Genomic DNA, 25,010 nt, shown 5'->3' on the forward strand with positions numbered 1-25,010 from the left:
TAAATAGTTCTTATTTATCCACTCCATTAAACAAACAGATTTATCTCCCTTACCCGTCTCTTTAAATAAGCTTTCTTCTGATTGGCTGCTCTCAAAAACAGAAGGTTTGGACAGCAAGATCTGTGATTGTTTAAAGGTTTGATTGTTTAGCCTCCTAGGACCTGGCATCCACATATGTGGACATCACATTTTGGGTTATTTAGACCAAAATACTCAATTTTGCTCTACAAGGGCCTGATATCCACTTACGAGGACATTATACTGCTACTGTTCTATCGAAATTTTATATGAATATCCTCATATGTGGATCTCATTTTTCTTAGAAACAAAGATTAGGTAAAGAAAAATCTGGCAATTCTTTGGGACCTGATGAACGTAAAAACAATCAGCCCAAATATCAAAGAGAATTTAAAAATGCATGCCATGGAAGAGTTCGGGTCTTAGGAGGTTAAAGGTGTTTAGAATGTACTCGTTTAACACTGTTAAAGCTGTGAGGTTTCTAACTACAACTCACTGCATGAAATACTAATTTGTGTAAACACTTTATACCACACATAGGATGTGGTATTTGCGTAATCACACTCTTTCTGTATCGCTTCACATCACCTACAATGGACCAGTTTAAGTATTTAGCTGCCCGAGTTTTTCTCCTGTCTCCATTATTGTTGCGACCTTGTACACTTTTGATGAGTTGCATGATCTTGACTGTGACTGACTGGAACTGTTCTCAACCATCTGTGTTTGAGATGACATAATTAAGGACTCCCTTTCTTTGAGCCTAAAGGAGACAAAATGCATCTGAAACTAAGATTCTAGAGCAATCTGAAGGCTGAGCTTTAACATTATACAGATTGCCTTAATATGCAATACTTTGGCCATGTTTAGTATGAGCATCCAAAACAAAGCAGATACAACCACTCTCACAGTGTTTGTTGTTTGATCCATTAGAACAAGTCGGTGGTAAACCTGATGTTCGCAGCATACAATGGTGACGTCTCTGCTCTAAGAAGGTAAGTAAAACCTGGATATAATCGTTTTTTAGTTTTTACCAGAAACACATACACAACACAAACTGTTGTATGATGCATTCTTACATAAGCAGATTTTTGGGCGTCAATGCAAATGCATTTTCCTTATAATGTGGCACCATTTTAAAGGAAACAACAGTGTCACATTGTTACAACAAAGAAATAATCACTTTTTGTGCTAAGTTTTCTTGTTGTCATACTAAATAAATACATTTTAACATACTGTGTATGTTAACAGTCTTTATGTCCAGCTAGCTTGTCTACTGGCTGTAACAGACCTTTATGAGGCAGTATCAGTCTTCTTACCTAATTCTCCATAAAGAAAGGGAAAAAACATTAAAGAGCATGTTAGCTGCCATATAAATGTGATTTCATCATGTAACTGTTTCTCACATACCATGGTTTCTGACAGTTGTCCTTCACTGGAGTTACAATAACCTTTTCGTGTGCGTCTTATCTCCCGTCCCGTGTCCTTGTTATCCCCCCAGGTTTGCCCTTTCGGCTGTGAACATGGAGCAGAGGGACTATGACTCTCGCACAGTGCTCCACATCGCTGCTGCAGAAGGTGACACTTTTCATTATTATTTCTTTCATTGTTGGAAAATCCTGGCTTCAACATTTAAAGAAGTCTAAATTGACTACAGCATGTTTAGTCTTCTGTTCTTTGGGCTCTGACGTTGGGCTTGCTGCATTTTTTTTTCCCTCTCTTTTCAGGTCAAGTGGAAGCTATAATCTTTCTAACCGAGATATGTAAAGTGAATCCTCACATGAAGGACAGGTAAGAATTTAAATTGTCCTCTCCTTCATTTGAAAGCGATAACACTAACTTTAAAAAAAACATTTATGTCCATTTTGTGCCCTGTTACTTGTTAGATGGGGGAATACACCTCTAGATGACGCCATGCAGTTTGGCCATGGAGTTGTTGTTTCGCTCCTGCAAGAGTACCAGCGTGTGTACGATGACATCGACTCACTGAGCAACACAGATGAGCAGAAAGCCGCATTTGATACGCTAAAGAGCATTGTTTAAATCTACTAGGGATCATGAGAGCTTGCAATGAAAATTAGTCTTTTTTTTATTATGTAGCCGAGAGGAATGAAAGAGAAGTGAGACTGAGAGCAGTGATGAATGAATTAGTTCAACTTAAATGTGGTAGAAATGTTACGTGAGCATCGTCTCATAGACTGTGAAAAGCTGTATCTCTTTGCAGACAGAAGGTTTGTATCAGAAACGCGCTATACAAACAAGCAATGTCAGGCTTGTGTGGAGAAAAATTATATTGATTTATATTGTGATTTGGACTGCGTTGAAACTTTAATGCTTTTTTTATGCTCAGCTTCCGATAGATAAATGAGATGTAAATATCTAAAGTGCTTATTTATTTTTAACACGGTGAGATGTTGTATCATCTGCCTTATTAGAGAGTAATTTAATCATAATAATAGATTTATGCTTCTACTGAAATGACTGTAAATATGCCTAAAGCTGCTTTAATAATTATTCTACCTTGACAGGATATGATTCATAGTCATGGCAAAAAGAAGGGACATCCTCTTTAAATTATAAGGTTTTAATATCTTGTAGATAATTTCTGGAGTAGGACCACACCTCTATACACACCCCTTCTAGTTCTGTCTTTATATGACCCCTACCCCTACACTACAAGCTGTTTGTTCTTGATTTTGTCTCCCAGCCTTCCTCTCTTTTTCAGTTCATGCCCTCCTCATTTTTACCTTGGCATCTGCCCTGCTGCCAGTCCCATCTGAGGCCTTCCCCAAACCACAGTCTCAATTCATATTCACACCATCTGCCATTATCAACTTGAAATGCTGTAAAACCTAAATGTGATGTGGTTCCAGCTAGTGAAAGGACGTTATAAAAAAAACTAAACAAAAAATCCAAAAGCTGTGTGTGGAAAAACTAAGTAGAGCCTCTCTGCAGCCATAGGAATTAAGGGGGTAAATGGCAGCCAAGCGCTGCTAAGTGCACTTAATTAACTGATGATCAGCAAGTTTGACCACCTTTTGTAAAAGCAGATGTTTAGACAGTTTGCAGGTGTGAAGCATTCAGGTGCGTTAACACAGTGCCAAGACTCTACAGGCCTCAGTTAGACAGTACAATTAGAAAATGACAGAAAATGTCTTGGAAAGGTTTCTAGGAGAAAGCTTCTTCTCCCTAAAAAGACCTTGTCAGCACAACTTCAGTTTGCAAAATTTAATCTGAACAACCCACAAATGTCCTTTGAGCACAACAGCAAAATGGAGATATTCGGTCCAAAAGCAAAGAGCTATGTTTGGCAAAAAACCAAACACAGCATACCAGCACAAACCTCATACTAGCTTTTAAGCTGGATAATGTAGGGGTGATGCTTTGTTAATTTAGTAGTCAGAGGATCTGAGCATCCTGCAGTCATTGAGTCGACCATAAACTCCTCTGTATACCAAAGTGTTCCGATTCAAGTGTAAGGCCGTCAGTCTGACGGCTAAATGTCAGGTCACAAAACTGAAAAAAACAGAAAAGAATGAAGATGTTACAATGATCCAAAGTCCAGAACTTAACTCTGGTGTTCCAGCAGTTTCCAGTTCATGGCAGACTTGGTGGTTCCTGCATTCTTCCTGATCATCCTAACTAATTTCCCTTTATCTAAATGTGACAGTTTGGATCTTCTTCCTGCCATTTGCAAAGTGGTGACACATCCAAATAACCTGTACTTGTGTACAGTTTGAACTTATGATCTTAGAAACTGCAGTTCTTTAGAAATGGCTCCAGATACCTTCCCAGTTTCTGTAAATCTGTATTTCTCCTTCTTACATCTTCACTGGGCTCTTTGGACTTTACCATTGTTCTGAGTATTGGTCAGTTCAATGAGTGCCGTCAAATAGACTGTATATCAATGACCAATCATGATCACTAAGGAGAAGTTAATAGGCCTTATGAAGTCAAGACACTGTAGTACATTAAGCAGTATATTTGACCCTGTGTGGATTAGAAATAATCCAAAATAACTTCAACTCGTGAATCCAGTTTTTGGATTTTAAAGTCATTAAAGATTTGTGCTGTATAGTTATTCCACCCTGAAAAAGAACAGTTGGAAGAAATCATTCATGCTCACAATGAGTGTTATGTAAACATCTGACCATAACTGTTCAAAAAAAACCATACAACTGACGGGGGCTGTAATTTCTTTTTACCATGACTGTAGTTAATGTCTGAAACACTAAAAGTACCGTTTCAGTCAGTTTCATATCAGACTCCTGTATGTCCAAATTAGTCTTTATAGGAAACATGAGTAACCTATTTTTTTTTTCCTATTTTCCTGTGTACATGACCATGCAGTAATTTCTGATCATCTTTGTGCAGTTGTCTTGATTTCTTTCTCAGCCACAAGATGTTCAGAAAAGGTTTTGACATGCCACACTGTTCAAGTTTCTGCTGAAGTACGTCAGGCGGATTGTCCACGTTTCTCAAAACCAGGATGTTGATTATATGTGAAACATATAAAACGGGTATTAATGCCCATGAGAAACACTCTTCTTTGTCAAGGCTTCAGTTTACTCTGCTGATGGACTGTGATGTGATTTTGTTTTTCTTTTTTGCAGTTTGAAAAACACTTCTCATTGGATATTCTTGTCAAACAAATATCTGAATGCGTCAGGTGCTGGGAACAGTGTACATTTGGGCTGACACAATATGTGAATGTGAATATAAGCTGTGCACATATATGAACGCAAACTTGTGTTTTATCAGTATGCAGACCTGTGATGATTTCACTGCGCTTCATTTGCAACGTGAACTGTTTTCACACACATGAAGTCTGGAAAATGTTGGGATGATGTCCAGTTTCCTTTCTCAAATGCCGCATTCAACAGGAGAAAGTTCATGTCCTGACAGTTCTCACTTCTGGAAATATTCTGGTTTAAGTGAGGGTGCTTCCTGCACAGTCTCCTCATTCTAAAGAGGGATTGAATGACGAGCGTGACTGTGTTGTTGCTGAAAAGTTCATGTGTGAAAACGGCTTTACCTGCAATGAAAAAGCAGTTTCCTGATTTGTATTAAAGCCATAAGGTCACTGTAAATGACAAACTGTTGTAAATAAAAGAATGTAGAGGCAGCATCAGTGAAGTTATTTTATTAAATTTGAGTGTGAACATGAGCTTGAAAAATGCTTTGTGTTGACTTAAGTTTGCAAAGGTGGGTAATGCCAGCACATTCAATGTAAAAAAACAAAACAAAAAAACAACAAAAAAACAAACTTGGCAGCTGACGTTCCTCTCAGAGGTAGCACATGAGGTACACTTATAATTGCCTGAGGCTTGATGACATACAGAGTACTGGATGGTTAGAAAACATCTGGACCACACACACACAAATGTAATTAAGGTAGACATGATGCATAAAGATATTGCTTTCTTTTCTCCACTTATTAAAGATACTGTTCTCATAAGTACTGCCATGGTAACAAGCCTAGCCTGCTACTTTTCCCCGACCTTTACAACGATCACGCCATCCAGCTTCACATCAGGCCTTCGGGCTCCTCCAGACCAGAGTGTGTGAGCAGCTCCCCATCCCAAAGTCCAAACGCCGGACACAGGGGGGCCTTGAACTGACCCCTAACAGTGTGAATGATCCTGGGCTGCTCCACGTCAACCAGCCCCAGGAAACCCCCTTCATAGTCAAGAAGGATCCCAACACGGTCTGGCTTGCCCACCAGTGTCACGGGAACTATCTTATTGCTGGTCATGGCAAACCACTTCCGCTGAGCATAACCAAACACCCAGGAGGAGCTGTTGGTGCCCACGCAGTCGTCTCTGGACATCGCCGCCTCGGCCACGCCCAGACGAAATTCTTGAGACTTTTTCACCGTCACCTCCCAGTAGTGTCGTCCGCTGCTGATCTTCTTGTCGCCGAACACGACAGCCCAGTCCCGGAAACGCTCTGGGTCATCTTGGACCTGGCTGGGGTCAAGGCCCATCATGCGATAGATGACGCCTGTGTCTTTCTTGAAGAGGTCCAGACTGCTGTGGGCTGTTCGCTCGTCGAGCCTGAACTGCAGACCTAGAGATAAAGACAACAGGAATGTATCTTTACATGACTCAAGTTTGATATCAGTTTAGTGGAAGAAAAAAAAAGTCTCTTCCATCTGTGATTTGCCTGCCTGTGAAAAAAGAAAGCAAAAGAGCATGGGCTACAAGAAAAGTTCTAACTAAGTAAGAGAGACATGAATCCTTTAAAAAAAGTTGACCACCTTCTCCTTTCTTTCATATCAATAAAGAAACCTGGACGCTTTGCATACCGGCTTTTCTAATACTGTTGAATTCGATTCTCAGAAGATGCTGTGATCCGGACTATTAATTATCACTTTATTGCGGTTACACTGATAGCGCGGGCCAACAGTATTTGAATACTCTCTCTCACTCACACACACACACACACACACACACACTCTCCACTGAGAAGTGATTAAATAAGTTGACAGCTTTAAAAATATATGGCTTCAGTTACTAGGTGCTGTACGTCTCTTTTGCAAATGCATGTGCATGACTGAAGGCAGGCCAGTTCAGTACCCGGGATCTTCTATTATAAAGCCATGCTGTTTTAATAGGTGCAGAATGTGGTTTAACATTATCTTGCTGAAATATACGAGACCTAAGAAGAGACGTCACCAGATTGGAACATACTTGGCTCTAAGAACCTGTATATACCTATGGTGGCATTCCAGCTGTGCAAGTTGTCAGATCCATATACACTTAAAGCAGCTTAATACCATCGGAGTTGCAGGCATTTGAACTGAGCATCGATGAAAAGTCAGACGGTCCCTCTTCTCCTCAGATCAAAGGATGTTATGTCCATGTTTTCCTAAACAAACTTCAAATTTCAGTGAAAACAGCAGCATTCCTGGCACACGTTCACATATAGCTTTTTCTTTACAGACCTTTATCCTGAATTTGTGATGGCACAGTGAACTGTGTTCACAGTGATTTCCATGCCTGTTTTTTTTTTTTTTTTTTTTGCTGCCTTAGGGCCTGAAGATCACAGGCACCCAATACAGAATTTGAGCTTTGTCCCTTGCACACAAAGATTTCACCAGTTTCTTTAAATCTTTTGATATTATACACTGTAGATGATGAGATATTCAAAGTCTTTGCAATTTTATGTCGAATAACATTATCCTGAATTGTTCCACAACGTGTAGATTGATTTGTTTTGCAGACTGGTGAACCTCTACACATTTTTACTCCTGAGAAACTGCCCTCTCCAAGATGCCCTTAATGAACACTTACTTTCTTAGTCTTTTCTTATGTGTTCACCTACTCACCCACTGAGCCAAAGTGGCACCCCTTGTGCCAACTTTTTTGAGATACGTTGCTCGCATCAACTTCAAAGTGAGCTAATATTTATTCATTAAAAAACCCCAAACACATTTGATATGTTTTCTCTTTTCTATTAGGAATAAAATACAGGTTTATGAGATTTGAAAATCATTCATTCTGCATTTAGACATCTTCTAAACTTGCCAACAATTATCAGTGCATTACTTGGCAACTCGAAATGTTAAAAACCCTGATTTTTCTCCCAGGTTTAAGCCCATCGGTCTGTTGTACATTATCGTACAATTACTAACCTGACTACAGTAGATCTTAGTATGCAACAGGTGCTCAAGTGTTTTCTGAATGCAATGGACATTAGAAATGTAATAAAACTGCTCATTTAAAGGTACATTTACTCAGAAAAACAGGAGCAGCAGCACATTAACTCTGCACACATTTGAAGGCAGGAGTTTAATGCACCTATTTTCGGACAGTACTTGTTTCGCTGCTTTTTATTTCAGTTTAAACTTCTATTACTTCAACACTGTGCACACATACTATGGTCTATGTTTATTAAAATTTTAGTCCCAATGGGCGTGAATTTCAAGGTACAAAGACAACTACGGCTCCGTGTGAAAACATCAGTCAGGCGTATCCGCACAGCTTTCTTTGTTTTTTTGTTTTTTGCTTTAAATATAAATTTATTCGGATTTTATGACCACTTACAGGCCTTACTACTGCAGAAAAGGTAGGCCATAACGGAGAATCCAACCACACTAACAAACATAACCCGTTAGCTGTCAGGTTACGCCTGTTGAGACACTGACCTCTGAGGGGGCGGGCTCAAAAGCTAACCTTTATTTAACCACTACATTAACTCACTGCTGGCCGTGGATGTGGAGATGAAGCAGGTCCTCGCTGGCAGGTTGACAGCCCGTCTGTGTCCGGCTGACAGGGAGGAAACAGTGCGTCCTGCCAGGCGACAGACACGAGCCGCACTCACGGGCATCGCCATGTTTTCGCTGCGGCTGCTGCTGTTCACGTTTTAGCTCCTTTTGCTCATCAAATGTAGCAGCTGCGCGCTCTGCCGCCCCCTGCAGGCCTGGAGAGTAGCACCGACACCCGCGTGGCCAAAACATTGATCAGTACCACGGACAGCAGCCTGCCTATTATCAATTATCCTTACATAATTGATGCATTATATATTATTTATTCTATCCATAATAAATAATACATACAGTAATATAAACATCATGCAATAAAGCATTTAACAGAAGGGAGCAACACTTTTGGAATATTTTAGTAATATTAGATTCACAACAATACATTTTCAATATTAATTATTAGTTTAACCTTTAAACAGCCTAGCAGGTGATTTATGGCCCTAGCTGTATTTTTTCTATGAGCAGTTGTGATGTATTTAAGAGCAAACATGTTTTCTTCCATGCATTTTTCAATCTACTTTTACAGGATTTAGCCCACTGCGTGGCATGGATAATACATGTACGTATTTCAGTATTACTGAATTATTATTAGTATTATTGAATGTGTGCATGAATGGTTGTTGGTCACTCTGGGAGTGGCTCAGCAACAGCCTAGCTGGGACAGGATACAGCCTTTGCAACGACATGGATGGATGGACGGGTGTTTCTATATACCGACCACAAGGTCTATTAAACCTGACACGACTTCAGTGAAGAGCTAGTAAAAAATACATTTTATGCAAACATTATTACAATACAGCACACAAATTGACACATAGGGACAGTGTGCATCTGATTGTTGGGGTTTCTCTGTATTATTGTAGGGTCTTTACCTTACAATATTCAGTGCCTTCAGGCAACTTTGGTTGTGATTTGGTGCTATATAAATGCAACTGAATTTAATTGAATTGCACAAAAAGAGAGGTGAAGCCAGGGTGGAGGAGGTAGAGATGTGTGTTGGGGGTGATTTGTGACAGAAGGATAGCAACAAGAGGAAAAGGGAAGGTTTACAAGATGGTAGTGAGAGCTGCTAGGAATTGTGTTTTGGAGACAGTGTCACTAATAAAAAGACAGGAGGTGGATACTCCGATCATATATCAGTAATTATTATTATTATTTATTTGATGTGACCAAGATGGACCGGACTAGAATCAGAGGGAGTATCACAGGGACACCTCAGGTTGAGCAGTTTGGAGACAAAGTTAAAGAGACTAGGGTGAGATGGTTTGGACAACTGCAGAGGAGGCACGGTGTTCAGGGATGTAGTGAAGGAGGATATGCAGATGGTACTGCCAGGAGCTCCATGTTGGTAAATAGTGAATTCTTTATTCACTCCCATTTTCCACTTCCACAGCTTAAAAGTAATCATACCAGTTACCATATTGGAATCACCCTGTAATATAAATATGTAATAATGAGCTCTTAATATACAGCATAAATAATATGAGATTGTATTGTGAAATATAACGTCTCTCAAATGCCAACTTCAGTTTCTGGTGGCAGCTGAATTTGTTTAAAGAATAATAAATGGAGGAAAAATATCCTCTGTACAACATCGGCTTCAAACCAGGCAGTGAATCAGTACATGAAATATTCAGATCCTTTATGTAAGTAAAAAGACCACTACAAGAGTGTAAACTATGCTACTCAAAAAAAATAAAAAAATAAAAATAAGGGAACACTTGACCATCACAGTGTAACACAAGGCCAGATAAACTTCAGGAAAGTATAAAGCACTGTGCATCAATTTCAGCTACATTGCTGCAAATGGAAGTAACAACGGGTGCACTGCAGAGGCAACAAAAGGCAATCCCCCCAACTTTTGAACAGAACATTGGTCTCTTCTTATCCCTCCTGACTGATTTTTCTTTAGCCTTGCCTTTTGCTAGTTCCCTTGTCACTTCAGGTTGCATTAGACCTGCAGCTTAGTCAGGTTTCACAGCTCCTCCAGAGTGGCACAATCCATATGTGTTGTTGCAATAAGGTTTGCTGTGTCTCTCAGCACAGTCTCAAGAGTGTGGAGGAGATGCCAGAAGACAGACTGCTACATGAGTGAGTGGAAGAGAGCCATAGAAGGGCTTCAGCCCAGGAGCGGGACCTGTATCTGCTCCAGTGCACGAGGAGGAAGAGGAAGATCACTGCCAGAGCAGTAGAATCAGACTCAGTGAGCATGACATGAGAGTCCAATGCCCTTTGATGGGACCTGTGCTCATAAACCAGTGGCATGCAGCTCAGTCAGCAGGTCTGCCACTGGCACTGCACTGTTCTCTTCAGAAATGACAGCAGGTTCACACTGAGCACGTGTGACAGACATGAGAGAGTCTGGAGATGCTGCCAACAGCATCATCTTTGTGATATACTGTGACGAGTTCCTTTCATGTTTTTGAGCATTGAGCTTGTTTAGAAGTGAAGGTCCTTCATGACTTTTACTAATGATTTTTTTTATCATAATTACCTGGCAGCCCATTCAGTTTTTAATTACTGTGAAGAAAATCTGAAATTTTCTGTTAGTTCAGAGAAAATATCCCTCTTTTAATATTTTACAATGGAACCACTGTAAAAACAAACAAACCCAAAAAACAAACAAACAACAACAACAACAACAACTGAAATTTCTAAAGTAAGCATTAACAAACAGGGTCCTTTCTGTTTTTTAATGGTTTATAATGGTTTATCTTTTACTTACTTACTCTGGTGTAGCTTGCCAGGCTATGAGAAGACTGTAAAACTAACCAAAATATAGCTACGAGTGGAAAATGTATTCCTTTCTCTTATTTAAATTATTTTCTAAAGCCATCCAGTGGGCCAAATTGAAGCCTTTAGTGGGCCTTTCCTAGCCCCTGGGCCACATGTTTGACACTCCCTGTAGTAGGAAGCTAAGCTAGTTCATATATAGTTTTATGAGGCACCAGATGAGAGTTTGATTTACAAAGGAGGAGACAAAATTCAAAAGTAACAATCACTAAAGCAAATAAACCTTATAATTAAATATATTTGATTAGAAAAAAATATGGATATAAAGCAGAAAATTGGAAATACTCAAGTACCCATTTAAAGTAAAATACTTACAGTTCTTATTCTTGAGTAGTACAGTACAGTCCATGAATAAAACATTCAGTTTCTTTCCACCATATGACTGTACGTAAGAGAGACATCATGCAGTCATGACTGTAAACATGTGGAAAAGGCTTTGCTTGAATCACATAAAAATGTCTATATATATATATATATATTTAATTCAATACACATTCTGCAACACATATAGCTGTTTATGTAGCATTTGAGATAAGAACTGCTCCAAGGCACAGTGCCGAATGTTACAGGACATTTAATGTCAGAGATGAGGACTTTTTCTTCTCATGCTGAGGTATTTAGGGAGCTCAATGCATCTTTCATGACATGTGATAAATATTTTGTGATATTAACAAAGCTTGATTCAGCCATGTTGCACAGCCGGATCTATTTTTCACGCCAACATCCAGCTGAGGATAAAATGTCATTATTTATTCATGGGTCCAATCTAAACGTGGCACATATCATTATTTTTCCTTCCTGTGTAGCTCATAATGATCCTGTTTTGGAGAGAGTCTCCTTGGGCCGGCTCCGTACCCTTCCACATCTTTAGACTGTCTAATAAAAGATGCTTTTGAGTTTCATCTTAATTTCACCTCTGTTTTGTTTTTATTTTTTAATGTTGCATCTTTGGAGATCACCAGTATTATTATAAAAGTAGAATATTAAATTGCTGGAGTATTTATTTAACGTATTGCACTTTATTGTATTGTTTTGTATGGTCTGTTTAGTTCCAAATACCACTGAAATTGACTTTCTTTATTGCGTTTTTGGCCTCAAAACTCAGCAATCTTTCTAAATCTTTAAGTCTGTATTTCAGTCCTTGTAATGTACCCCACTATATCCTTATCCCCTACAGGGATAACAGGCTCTTTTCTCTCTGAGGCTGCAGTCAAACAAAAGAACTGCTCATGTCTTTTTTAATTCATATGAGGAGTAATATGACTTTAATCCTGGCGTTGGGATTGTCTGTGTAAGGAATGAACCTGTGGAAAATTCAGTTTTCTCCTTTGTGTGCTGAAATTATTTTCTTTGAATTTGACTTTAAATTACAGAGGGTGAGTGAAGTCATCTGCTATGCGAGAGTCTGTCCTCTTTAAAAATGCAATAACGTACATGGCGTTAACTATCACCTTCTAGGTTGATATTATAAAGGTGGAAATCATGAATATCTTTGCAGATTCAAATCACTTTGTTCCTTTAACTTCAAAGATTCACTGATTATGCAGTTCCCTCCCCTTTTTTCTCCCAAACTTTTTCTTCTTTTAGAGTTCAAAGGAACTTCAGTACACACAAGGAATCACTTCCCTTAAGCTGGAAGATGTAGCTCTTACTCCTATAACAAAAAACAGTCAAAGCACCCAAATAGTTTCTGTTTAACAGGAAATAATGTTCTCTGAAAACCTTCTGCCAAATTGGCTGTTCACTATTCTCTCATTCATTTGGATTTTGCCTGACAAATATAGGTCCGGTATTTACTTTCTTTCAGCTCAGCTTGAATACGTAAATGTCTTGCTCTTTTGATCTGACATTTGATTCTAAACAATTACAGTGGGATGTTTACAACTTTTTCTTTTAACTCCCATTCTGTGGGAAAAGTTAGGTTGTACTGTATTGTGTAGACTCACAGCTTAGAGCATCCATTTTAGCTAGCAGCTGATCAGTTCTTAATACAACGCAAGTGTGCTAGAAACAAAGCTAGAAGAAAACAAAAAACACAGACAGACAGACAGACAGACAGATGGATGGATGCTGCCATAATATCGCAATAGAATTTTTTTCATCCAAATGACTCATTTTGTCAGTTTTACTATTATACACCTTTCAGGTTTTCCAAATGGGCTTATTGTGTAAGAAGCTAATTAGTCCAAATCGTCTTCACCAATCAGGCAAAATGTTACAATCCCTGACAGGTGCTAATAATAACTCTGATTATCTCTCTGCAATGGCACCTGCCATGGAGAGGCATGTATTGAGTAGCAGGTGAACACTCAGTTCTTGAAGTTAATGCTCTGCAAAAAGGTAAAATGAGCAAATGTAAGAATCTGTGAAGTGCTGACAAACAAGGGACAAACTGTAACTGCTGGATGACTGAGAGTTTCCAAAAAAGCATGTTTTGCGTGAATGGGTGGATGACTGGATATGTAAAGCGCTTTGGGGTCCTTAGGGACTAGTAAAGCACTATATAAATACAGACCATTTACCATGTTTTGGGGATTTTGAGTGTTCTCGCATGTATGCACCAGTTCGAACCAAAGTCCTTCAAAAAGGACTTTTAACAATGTGTCTGGTGGGAGGCATGCAAGTGGTCCAAGATGAGACAGTGATTGAACCAGTGGCATGGGAGTTTTAATCAGGAGTCATGTCACTCCTGAGTTAGCTTGTTCTAGAAAAAGTGAAAAAATAAGGATTTGTTTTGGTTCTTAGCAAAATAGTCATTCGGGTAATACTAGCAGTACAACATAATACTTTTGTGTTTCAAACACATTCATGGATGGAGCCTGATCAGCACTCGGTGTATGGCTTATTTAGTGAGTCAAAAATATACAGTTGCAGTACACATTTAAAAGTTTACAGTTTTACAACTGTTTATTTCGGTCCTGCTATCTTGGATTGCTAACTTGGGGTACTTTGGTCTGCTGCAACTTTCTGATTTGCAAGTCCAAGTTGAGGGGGCGTTCTTCTTATTCCCTCATTTAAACAGGTAATCTTATGTGAACAAAAAAACATACAAAAATTGAGTCAGCCACATAAACCAACACATATTACAACGCACTTACTGCATCTCCCTTAGATAAAACAAAGGGGGTTGAAAAAAGTTGCTTTTTTCAGTTGCTCTAGCTGGTTAAGTATTTAGAAACGTGTTAGTTTAACTCAGCAACGTAAAATAAAATTCCTAGACACAAAAACAAGTTTTGTCCGTTACTTTGTCTAAGAGCCAGGACAAAATAAAAATGAAAACGCACAGTTAAGTCAGTCACTGACTTAAATATATGCCAAGTAGCTGTTCTTATATGCCCAGTGAATCACCAAAGCCTCATTTAAGCCCCGAGGCAAGTTTGTATATTTTAAGGATGGTGATATGCTTTGATCATTTTAGACCAAAGTTAACAATCTGTATAAATGACTTGCTCAATATTCTATTGAATCCCTGAAATATCGATAGGGTGTAAATCACTGATTCAATTATATTTTTAAATAAATATATCCCAAGATAACAAATCCACTTTAATCTGCACAGTCTCTGAAATCCCACCTCTCGCTCTCTTTTTTTTTTTCTTCCTCCCGGCTGCCAGCTTGTGTAGTGCTGATATGTAAAAAACAACTGGAGTAACTAACTCGCAGGTGAACAGCAGAGCTTCAGTCCACTGCTGCTTGCAGACAGACATAAACGAGCGCGCGGGGGGAGGAAACCTCACGACTCACCACAACAACCAACCGTCTGACTCCTAAACAGGTTTTCAGATTCCTGAGTAGGGTATAAAAAAAATCTCCGGGTCTGACCTGAAAATCTGCGGACTGACTGTAAGGGGCATGCGTGCAGCGCAGCTACAGAGGAACTCTTTATGAACGGGCTGAAGTGCCAAGAAGGATTTCCATTTCTCCCACAGCTCCGGCTTTCTTCTCGCTGTCGCGCAGGAACGACGCGTGCTTCACTGGACTTATAATCGACCAGCGAATTTCCAGGCTGATGAAGCACTTTTTCAGCCCTTATATTGTTCTTTGCTTTTCTGCAGCCCAGCGAGAAACCTGCAAAACATCATTGTAGCGCAGCGGTGATGGACATTCGCTTTGGCGTCTCGGTTATGCACGCATTGGAGTCATTGTGCTTTTTTTCCAAAGGCGCTACTTCTGCACACATCTCTCGCTCGCCTGACTTTCTTTAAAGCTTAAAATGTTTTGTCGGTGTGTATGAGCGATGGCGTCCGAACCGCACCAGGTGACGGAGAGGTTATCTGCACGTTTGGACCTGTTCGCGTGGATAATGAGAATTTATGCCACAGGTGAATGAATATTTTCTGTTTTGAAGCCGCTTTCTGACTCTGGCATACAACTCGAGAGGGCTGCACGGTGAACAATGGATCTCAAAGTGGAAACCGAAGAAATGGAGTCAAATCAACCTCCACCCATAGAAGTTTTTGCGCACAGCTCGACCCTGCACGGAATCTCTCACATCTTCACGTACGAGCGGTTCTGCGTCAAACGCTGCCTGTGGCTCGTGTTTTTCTTGGGCTCTCTGACCTTCTTGCTGTACGTGTGCGTGGACCGGATCCACTTCTACCTCGAGTACCCTCACGTCACCAAACTGGATGAGGTCACGACCCCGATCATGACGTTCCCCGCCGTCACTTTCTGCAACCTGAACGCTTTCCGCTTCAGCCGCGTGACGCGCAACGACCTGTACCACGCAGGGGAGCTGCTGGCCCTTCTCAACCAAAGGTAGCTGTTAAAGAAAAGTTAATAGAGAGCGCTCCGAATTTAATTTCCAACTCTGCCTCCGCTACAGGAGAATTACTGCATTTAATATTGCCCTTTTAGCTGGGCATTTAAAACGCCCCATATTTTACACAGGTGCAGTGGTTAGCACCGATGCCTCATAAAAAGAAATTCCTGGGTTCGAACTCCGGAAGGGTGGAGTTTGGGTACTTTGACTTCCTCCCACACAAACGAGTACAAATGTGCAAAAACATGCACGCTAGGTTAATTGTGTGAATATGAGCTGTGCTGCCTAGTGGCCTGTCCAGGGTGTAGCTCACTATGACACTATGTCCTATGACAGCTGGGATAGGCACCAACCACCCAACAGGCATACCTGCTTTTCACCCTATGATAGTTAGTAAAGTAATTCACACTTTCAAAGTTTAGATAAAACATTTAATGTTTTTATCAAACGTTGTTCCAGATTAATTAGCAAATTGTCTTTTAATATTCTGTTTTTTGTCCATTTAGACATATTTTTAGAATAAATCATACATACTTCTAGGTGATATTTTCAATACAGGAATGTAACAGAGTGGTTGTATTTTGCAGCATTGTTACTGAAAACTGGCAGAAGTCTAAGAAAGAAGAAAAATAAATTCCCTCCCACCTGATGAGCATGGCATATGCACTAAAATAAGTTTACACTGACTTTTGGCTTCACTTGGGATTCCAGACCTGCTTTCCTGTGGAAAGAACTCTACTTAACCCACTATGCCACTATGTCTTACCACTTTCTACTACTCTATGACCTCTGTGGTCAAATTCTTGCATTACAGGCTAGAGAAGGTGCAGTAGTCTAGTTACTTCTTAGATCACTTAAACTACAATGTGCTGAAAGGTTAATCTGGATTTTCTTTTAAAGTCCAGTGGCCCCACCTTCAAAGCATACCCCAGTTTTAAGCATAGGATTGAGTTCTTCATCCCCCACTGGCAGTTTGCACTCCTTTATCCAGCAAGCCCTAATAGTTCATACCTTGTTGAGTGATTCAGGGCTTGGAGAGAGCATGCTTGGCAGGCTTGAATTAACTAAGGCGTACTAATCAGAAAACTCCAGCCGCCTTGTTGGTGCAGCTGAAGGCTCTGGGTAATGGAGCTGGAAGCAGCGTCGTACTGTACAGCATGCACAGGAGGAAAAGATGTGGAAAGTCTGCTTCCTTTGATTGCAAGTGAAATGGCAGACGCTGTGGGTATTTTTTTTTTTTTTTTGTCGTTCACATACTTCCATCCTTCATGTCAGTGAAACCTCCCCAAAAATTCTCCTCCTGCACATAAAATCTACTCAGTAGATTTTAAATGTTATATTACGTGGAGGTGTTCAGAATGAATGCTTATTATGATCACGCACAGGGCTGTTGAAGAGGCAGGCAAAAACAAGAGGCTGCGTTAATCCTTGCTTAAGACGCTGTTTGATTGCTTTCCCTGTGGTGTTGTAATTTTTTTTTTTCTTCCAAATGTCAACAGAGGTAGCAATAATGCAACAATTAGCAAGATTTTGACATTCACTACAATCAGGGCTTGAGAGCATTTCAGGAGAGTTTGGACCGTTGTTTCACCCGAGTCATCAAAAACACGAAAGTGTCCTCAGATTATGCCAGGCTTGAACATGTTGTCTGTTAAAGAGATCAAGGAGAAGACTCAGCATCTGGTGGGTTTACTTTAACATGGAGATGGAGACAATTTCTATTCTAAATCTTTAACAGAAATTGAAGTTGAAGAGTAAAATTAGCTTTGTTTTCCTGTGAGGCTGGTGTGGCTGATAATCAACACTTGCCATCTGGATTTTTCTACATCAATTCATCTCCTAATCCCTTTGAATTTTTTGTCAAAGTTGGCCACCAAATCAGAAAGGGGTTGAATTTCCTTCTAAGTTTCTTTCCTTGTGTACTTATCTCAACTCTTACACTCTGAAGTAGGTTTAGTGCTCATTATCCTGCCTCCCTTGGCAAGGTAGAGAGGCGATGCAACAACACACTTAGCTGTTATACCCCAGCCAGAAATGAAAGTGCTCGTGGCATGAAATCCATTTAAGATCATTCTCCACCTACTTCCCATGTTTGGAGTCACTGGTCTGGGAAATGTCTTGTGGCATGATATTTAAGCTGTGCACATACTGAAGTGTCAGTCTCTGCTGATCCTGTCGGCTTGTACTTCTGGGATTTTATCTCATAAGTGCCTTCTTGGCAGGTCTGTCCACAGTACAAACAGCAGGGAGTCAATGCCTCTCCTCAATTAAGTTCACTTTCAATCAAACAAAAGCGCTCCCTGCCCCATCCTAATAAGGTTAGGCTCTTCTTAATGTCTAAAATCTATGAACTGATTTTTAAACCAGAATGAGGCTAGTTGTTATTGATCTGTTGTTTTGATGATTTCACTTAGTTGGATGCCCTTTTGCCTTCCGCAAAATGAAAAGAAAAGCATTTACTGCACCCTGTTTTTATAAGAAATTTTAATAGCTTGGCATAATTGCACATTACTGACTCCATTCTTAAAGTAAGCAGCCACTGGATCTCATTCTTATTCATGTTGCACATAAAACACATGGTGTGTATTAATTGTATTTGCCACAATAAAAGACCATATTCACAGTACATTCATATGAAAAATTTCTAAAAAATCCTTTCATTTGAAGCAGCGTTTGAGGTGGGGTGAGATGGGGGGCTGGAGTAGTCTGCTCTTTGGTGAGTCCATTAAAATGGTGACATTTTTAATAATAGCTCAGTGGGAGATCACAGCAAGGCTGGAGAGCGGCTGCATTTACAGCTATTCGGCTCACTTTTAATACAAGGCAGCGTGGTCAGATTTTTGTGAGCTCCATTAAATGAAAGTAAATTTCCCAGTGCTACCGATAATGCTGCATATGATGTGGGTTGTCTGGCTCCCCACTACGTTACACATAGGCCTTTATAGTTAAGAGTCTGTCAGGAGAAACAGACGAAACCAACAGAAATGTAACTGAAAGCCAAGCTATCAGTGAGGCAGAGCTATGTTAAACATCATACATGATATTACAGATGAGAAACTCATTAATATGGGTATTAAATGCTAAAACACAGACTTAATTAGGCTTTTTGATTATTTTTTCTGTTTAATATACTATCTTCTGCTTTTAATGTTCCCAGTGTCTCCTGTTTCCCTGTCTTTGCCTCTCTCTTTCTTGTTTCTATGCTTGTACCTTAGTTTAACATTTATCATTTATTTATTTATCACTTCCTTGCCTGCATCTTCGCTTTCTGCCTGATTGTTTCAGCCTGTGTCTTGCCTTCTGCTGTCTGATTTCCTTCCCCTGTGACTGTCTGTCCTGCTTTGATTGTTTCCTCATGTGCGTACTTGGTTAAGCAGCTTTTTGTGCATATGTAGTCTTATTTTTACCTTTGTTCATTGTCAGATTGTTTGCTACCTGAACCTGTTTTTATGGGGAAAGAGTTAGCTTTTTATTATTTACTGTACTTTTCCTTGGCATCCTGTGAAGGTCCCCACCATTAGCAACTATACAGATATCAATTGTGGCCACTCTAGGGTTGGTTAGTGGATGCTACTTTATTAATATTCCAAGATGGCTACAATAACTATGCAAACTTTTTGATGTTAAGCTTGTTAGCTAGCTGACATTTGCTAACTTAACTAAAATGTGTATTTGATATAATTGAACGAAGTGCACAGACAAAGATTCAGAAGGTAAACGGACAATCTGATAAAAGGACAAAACTATGCACTCACTGGCCACTTCATTAGATACACCCCTTCAATGTTAATCAGCAGATCACATGGCGTCAACTCGTTGCATTTAGGCATGTAGACATAGTCAAAATGACTTGCTAAAGCGGGCAAGAAACGTGAGTTAAAAGTTCAAAAGTGGCGTTGTTGGTGGTGCCACACAAGCTAGCCTGGGTTTTTGAGAAGCTGTGGGGGGAGGGCTTCCAACAGAAGCATCTTCAGGTTTTACAGAGAATGCTTTGGGAGAAAATGAATTCCTAATGCCAGAGATTAGTGGAGACTAGTCAAAATGTTTCCAGCTGTTAGGAAGGCAACAGTAACTCAAATAACCACTATTCAGAAGAGTATCTCTGCGAGTACATTAAGTCAAACCTTGAAAGATATGGGCTACAGTAGCAGCAGATTACACTGGGTGTTACTAATGTCAGATAGAAACGGGAAATGGAGACAGTTCACCTGTGCTCTGTTGTGGTCTGATGAGTCTCGAGTTCTGCTGGAACATTCAGATGGTAGAGTCAGCATGAAAGCATGGCTCCATCCTGCCTTGTACCAGTGGTTCTTGGTGGTGTGCCCCATAGTGGCAGTTGATCATTGTTCAAATGCTTCAGCCTACAGCCACGGTTGCTGCTGACCATATCCGTTCCACTACGACCACAGTGTACACATCTTCTTGATGGCTGCTTCCAACAGCATAACGCACCAGAACTCAGATCACATCAAATGTTGTCCACAGCCACCAAAATCAAGAGTGTCTTTGGGATGTGGTAGAACGGGTGATTTGCAACATGAATGTGCAGCCAGTAAATCTGCAGCAACTGTGTGATTCCATCTTGTCAACATGGATCAAAATCTCAGAATTTTTCCTGCACCTTGCTGAATCTGTGCCATAATAATTTAAGGCACTTTTTAAGACAAAAAAAGAGTGCACCCTGGTACCAGCAAGGTGTAGCTAATGAATTGGCTGGTGTGTATGTGTGTATGCACACTTAGAGGGCTGATTTCAGAAAGAGACACAATTAAGGTGGGCCAGAGGGCTCAGGAGCAAAAGCATGGAGATACACAGAACGAGACTTCAAAGTAAAACCGGAAATAACAAACAGCTGATGGGGAAGCACAGAAGGAAGGAGAAAATTCAGCAAAAGGACAGCAAACCAGCACATATAACAGGGACCATGACTGTATTTGAGTATGTTCGTGAACTGCTAGCTGGAGAATGCTCTCTGGGATGTGGGTGCACATGTTTCTTTGCTAATGTCCATAATCTAAGTAACAAAACTAAGTTTTGTTGATTGATGAAACAAAAATGAGCTTCTGTCAAAATGATAGAAAGAGCACCATGTGAAGCAAAAAGCCATCACGTCTCCCACCATAATGTCTCATCTTTCAAACATGGTGGTAATTCTGTTATGGCTTCCTCTACCAGCTGAACTGTGACCCAGAAATATATTAATGATTCCATTGTTCTGAAAAATTCCCTTTTTTTTTTCACCATACCTCTGCCATGGATTTAAAAGATTTAGTTACTTTTACTTCTGAAGGAGACAGTCAGCTTAAAAATTCACATGAAAGTTTAACCAAATGTTCTGACAGGCAACATAATCCAGTCAACATAAGGTTGGTTCAAATTGAAATACCATGCAGCCTGGAACTGTTGCAGTGAAGGGACTACTGGGTTAATGGCCTTGTACAGCTCCTGTCTCAACTTTATAATGCACTGTAATATAAAATAAAGCTTTACACTTTGGTAGTCCTTGTCATCTGAGAGGTGGAAAATGCCACAGAAAAACCATCTTGTACATTTTTATCTTCTGGTTTCTGCACCTTATGATTCATTGTGCAGTATTATTTTTAGGTTGAGGAGAGTAAAGGTTCACTGGTGTAGACGCTCATAAATTTTCTTGGAAGTGTACAAAAGCACCTTTACAAAGTCTATGATAAGGGAGTGATTGTTAACTGCTGGGATGTGCTGCTCAAGCAAGCGGCTGAGTCCATACCAAACTACGAGACATGAAATTTGCAATTGCTGAAACATTTCTATGAACTCTCCTTCTCTATCTGATTTCAAAGGTATGAGATCAGAGACATGCACCTGGTGGAGGAGAGCGTTCTGGAGAGTCTCAAGGTCAAAGCCGACTTCCACAACTTTAAACCGCGACCCTTCAACATGCGGGAATTCTACGACCGTACCGGCCACGATATCAGTGACATGCTGCTCTCCTGCCACTTCCACGGCACCGAGTGCAGAGCAGAGGACTTCAAAGTGGTAAGTCATTGCTCCAGAAGATTTGATCAGAAGATTATTAAAGGATTACGCTCTAGTCACATTGTTTCTATAATTGCTAGTTTGCAACAACCGAGCTGTAATTATAGCTGGGAATTTTTCTGAAACCTCTCATATATCTGACAGAATAACTGTCTGCAGAGCCGTGAACAAACATTGATGTTTCATGTCAGTCCAGGCTTTTTTTGAAGCTGAAATTTAATTGATAGAGTGCTTTATTAAACAGGCTGTGAGAAAACAGAGATAAAAATTACTGTGTTAAACTTAAAAAAAAAACAATTTCCTCAGTGCATTTTGATGGGCATGCCTGCTGACTCAAGTGGTTCCCATACTGAGTCATCAGCAGTTCTGCACACTCATCCATACATGCATATTACAGTATGCAGTGCACTACACTCAGTGTCAACAAATTTCACAACTTTTAATGGTAACTGTGCATGGGATGATCACTCACTTTTGCACTTCTTTATATTTTGTCAGGAAAATGTGAAATGAAACATGTGCAAGCAATTCTAACAAGCTTAGAAGGCTTTCGTTGGTATGAACACCTTTACTTTTCAACACAGCCTGAAGTCTCTTAGGCAAGCTTTCATGTAATTTCTTTAAGTAGTCTTCAGGAATATTCTCTAGGCTTCTTGAAGGACATTTAAAGCCTTTCTTTGGATGTTGGCTGCCTTTTGTTTTGTTTTCTGTCAAGATGATCATGCTGAGGTCTGAGCTCTGAAGAGGCCAGTCCATCACTGATGGTGTGTGTGTTTGTGCTTTATTTCTATCCAGGTATGCCTTTACTTCATTGGTAGTGTGTTTGGTATTAAAGCTGTAAGTGTTACCTGAAGTGCTGGTATAGCTCAGCAGGGGTCCAGATGTGATTTCACCCTGGGCTGTTTCCTCTCTGTTGTTTCCCACACTCTCTTCCTCCTTTCCTGTCTACTCTACTCTGCTACTGAAAAATAATAAAGGGGAAAAAAAAAAAGTTGTGTTGGCTGCGCTCGAATCCCAGATGGGAATGAGCAACAGCTGAAGTCAGCACCTCGGATAGTTAATTGCTATGTAGCCAATGAAACTAAATTGAAATTGCAAACCATTAATCATATCTGCACACACAGATACTGAACCAATCAAATGCAACATTGACAGTCAGAACAAACACCTTGTGGTAAATCCAGTGTAAAGCCATCGTTACAGAGATCAACATGAAAATAAAGCTTTTGATAAAATAACCAGCTTTATACTGTAAGATTTAGATCAATTCTAAAATATATATATTTTAAAGCATATATGTGGCAAAATTTGCCACAGTACGTGTTGTTGTATGGGCATGTACGCCATTTCTTTTAATCCCAAGTGCACGCAGATGTTTAAAACCCCCATTTTCACTTCTGTGAGTCTTCCGTGTCTTCTAACAAGTTCTTGTTAAAGTAAATGATCAAGCATTGTCTTAAGCTTTTTAGTTATTTCGCTTGAATCCCTTCAGCTTCTAAAAAAAAAAAAAATGTTCGCGTCTACCTTTTTAAAATAAAAATGGTTTTTAGTGTTTTTAATTTTATCCTTTAAACAATGAAACGGAGGCATTGTTTGAAAATGTGTTGTATATTTTTACCCCAGGAAGACTAGATGTGTTTTGTGTTTATAGCTAAAGGGGATCCTAATAAATAAAACAAACCAGTAAACAATGTGCACAGATGTCCTTGTGGAGAATGGATGTGAAATAATGCACTGGAGCTGGCAAAATTTGTTTAAGCAGTCCACTGACATTATATATGTCTGCCTGACTGACTGGAAAAGTACGTTTCCCCTGCAGCACAGGAGCAGAGCTGCCCGACTGTAATGTCTCTGCTATAAAACCTTCTGCTGACGCCGGCCCACCCAAACGCTGTAGCCAGAAGTCACTGGCAGCAGACATGGTTTTTAATTTGGAGCTGAACATTGATCATTCGAAACGGCGAGCTCGCTGAGTAGATTGGATTAAGTTCAGTTGTAGTTGTTTTCCTAACAAGATTTCCGTTTACTTTCTGTGAGCATCTCTGTTACTATCTGGCAGATATTATTCACGGGAGCACGAGTCGTCAAAGAGTTTTTACCTCGATCTAACCAGCAGATTTGAGGAAGAACAAGCGTGCATGTGCAGTCCGAAGAGATTAAAGGAGGAATATAATGACATGCATTCATCCACAATGACACCAGAGAGGAGCTCTTAAAGCTGCCGCTTAGTGTAGCAGCTGCACTGGAGTAGCTTTGAAGTGATATTTCTGCTTATGGGCAATTTTGCCATTTTTCCTGCTAAACCAATAAAAGCAAAGCAACTGGGTGCCTTTTTTTGAGTCTCCACATGTAGTTGGAAGCAGCACTACTAGAGTGTCTTTTTTAAAAAAACAGACATGCCTGGTAGCAAGTCGCAGCAGCTCTGATCTATTTTCATCTCCCCGCTTTTCTTTCAACAATCTTCAAATTTAAAAAAACAAAACCTCTTAGATCTCTGCATGGTCAGAGCAGTCACAGCTCTCCTTGCTTGCATTAGAGTAGTTAGTAGATCTTCTAAAGCAAGCTTCTGGGTTGTTTCTCACTCCAGACTTAAAACAAAAAGAGCCTGTACCTTTAAGATTGTGGCTGCTAAACCTCTGATTTCATATTTCATTTTCCACACCCACACTATTTGTATTGTGCATCAAGTCTAGTTTATTGATACAGCTCAAATGACAAATTGCCTTAATTAAAGGACTTTACATGCAGCATATGACAACCGATATTTTAGCTCCTCACTTTGGTGTCTGTTTCTTTTTTTTATTGAGACACTTTGAGTAGTGTCCTTCCTATTTCAATAAATTTTATTGCTTTGGGGGTTTTTTTTGGTTTGGTTGTTGTTGTTTTTTTACCTTTTTATAGTGGTGAGATTTAAAGGGACAGGTGTGTTAAGGAAATAAGAAGTCTCTTTGTCATGCTGTGCAATCAAGCTTGGAATTAAATGTGGCTTAATTATACTGGTATTATAAATAGTTGTTCAAAGAGGTCACACTTAAAGGCACACTCACAATAGTCCTTTCACACTTTTCTACAGTAGGGGTCAAATAAATGATTTTATGAATATGTATTGGTTTGTGGTGCAGTGGTGAGTGCTCCCCACTCATAGGTGAGAGGTTCTGG

General features: G+C 39.9%; 3 protein-coding genes across 5 annotated transcripts in view; 2 read left to right on the forward strand and 1 right to left on the reverse strand.

The window, feature by feature from the left end:
* LOC102207229 (glutaminase kidney isoform, mitochondrial) overlaps positions 1-5,141 on the forward strand; it is a 21,347-nt gene extending 16,206 nt beyond the window's left edge. The window contains exons 15-18 of the mRNA XM_005731758.1: positions 949-1,010; positions 1,517-1,593; positions 1,743-1,806; positions 1,902-5,141. Of these exons, the coding sequence (XP_005731815.1) occupies positions 949-1,010; positions 1,517-1,593; positions 1,743-1,806; positions 1,902-2,058 (360 nt within the window). The 3' untranslated portion in view covers positions 2,059-5,141. The remainder of the gene's footprint in view (positions 1-948; positions 1,011-1,516; positions 1,594-1,742; positions 1,807-1,901) is intronic.
* Position 5,142: 1 nt separating this feature from the next.
* spryd4 (SPRY domain containing 4) lies at positions 5,143-8,442 on the reverse strand. The gene is made up of 2 exons (XM_005731759.1): positions 8,220-8,442; positions 5,143-6,084 (listed from the first exon to the last, which is right to left on the reverse strand). The coding sequence occupies exons 1-2, from the start codon at positions 8,350-8,352 to the stop codon at positions 5,543-5,545; spliced, it is 675 nt and encodes a 224-aa protein (XP_005731816.1). The 5' UTR covers positions 8,353-8,442; the 3' UTR covers positions 5,143-5,542.
* Positions 8,443-14,697: 6,255 nt separating this feature from the next.
* The window catches only part of LOC102207778 (acid-sensing ion channel 1-like), a 65,214-nt gene continuing 54,901 nt past the window's right edge, over positions 14,698-25,010 (forward strand). For all 3 annotated transcript variants that reach the window (XR_001290361.1, XR_001290362.1, XM_013910459.1), the window contains exons 1-2: positions 14,698-15,832; positions 21,656-21,851. Coding sequence is in view for 1 of the 3 variants with exons in the window: in XM_013910459.1 (XP_013765913.1) it covers positions 15,471-15,832; positions 21,656-21,851 (558 nt within the window). In the remaining 2 variants the exon portion in view is untranslated. The remainder of the gene's footprint in view (positions 15,833-21,655; positions 21,852-25,010) is intronic.

Source organism: Pundamilia nyererei, unplaced genomic scaffold (assembly GCF_000239375.1).
Source record: "Pundamilia nyererei isolate P.nyererei 1_Seehausen unplaced genomic scaffold, PunNye1.0 scaffold00044, whole genome shotgun sequence".
NCBI classification, from domain to species: Eukaryota; Metazoa; Chordata; class Actinopteri; order Cichliformes; family Cichlidae; genus Pundamilia; species Pundamilia nyererei.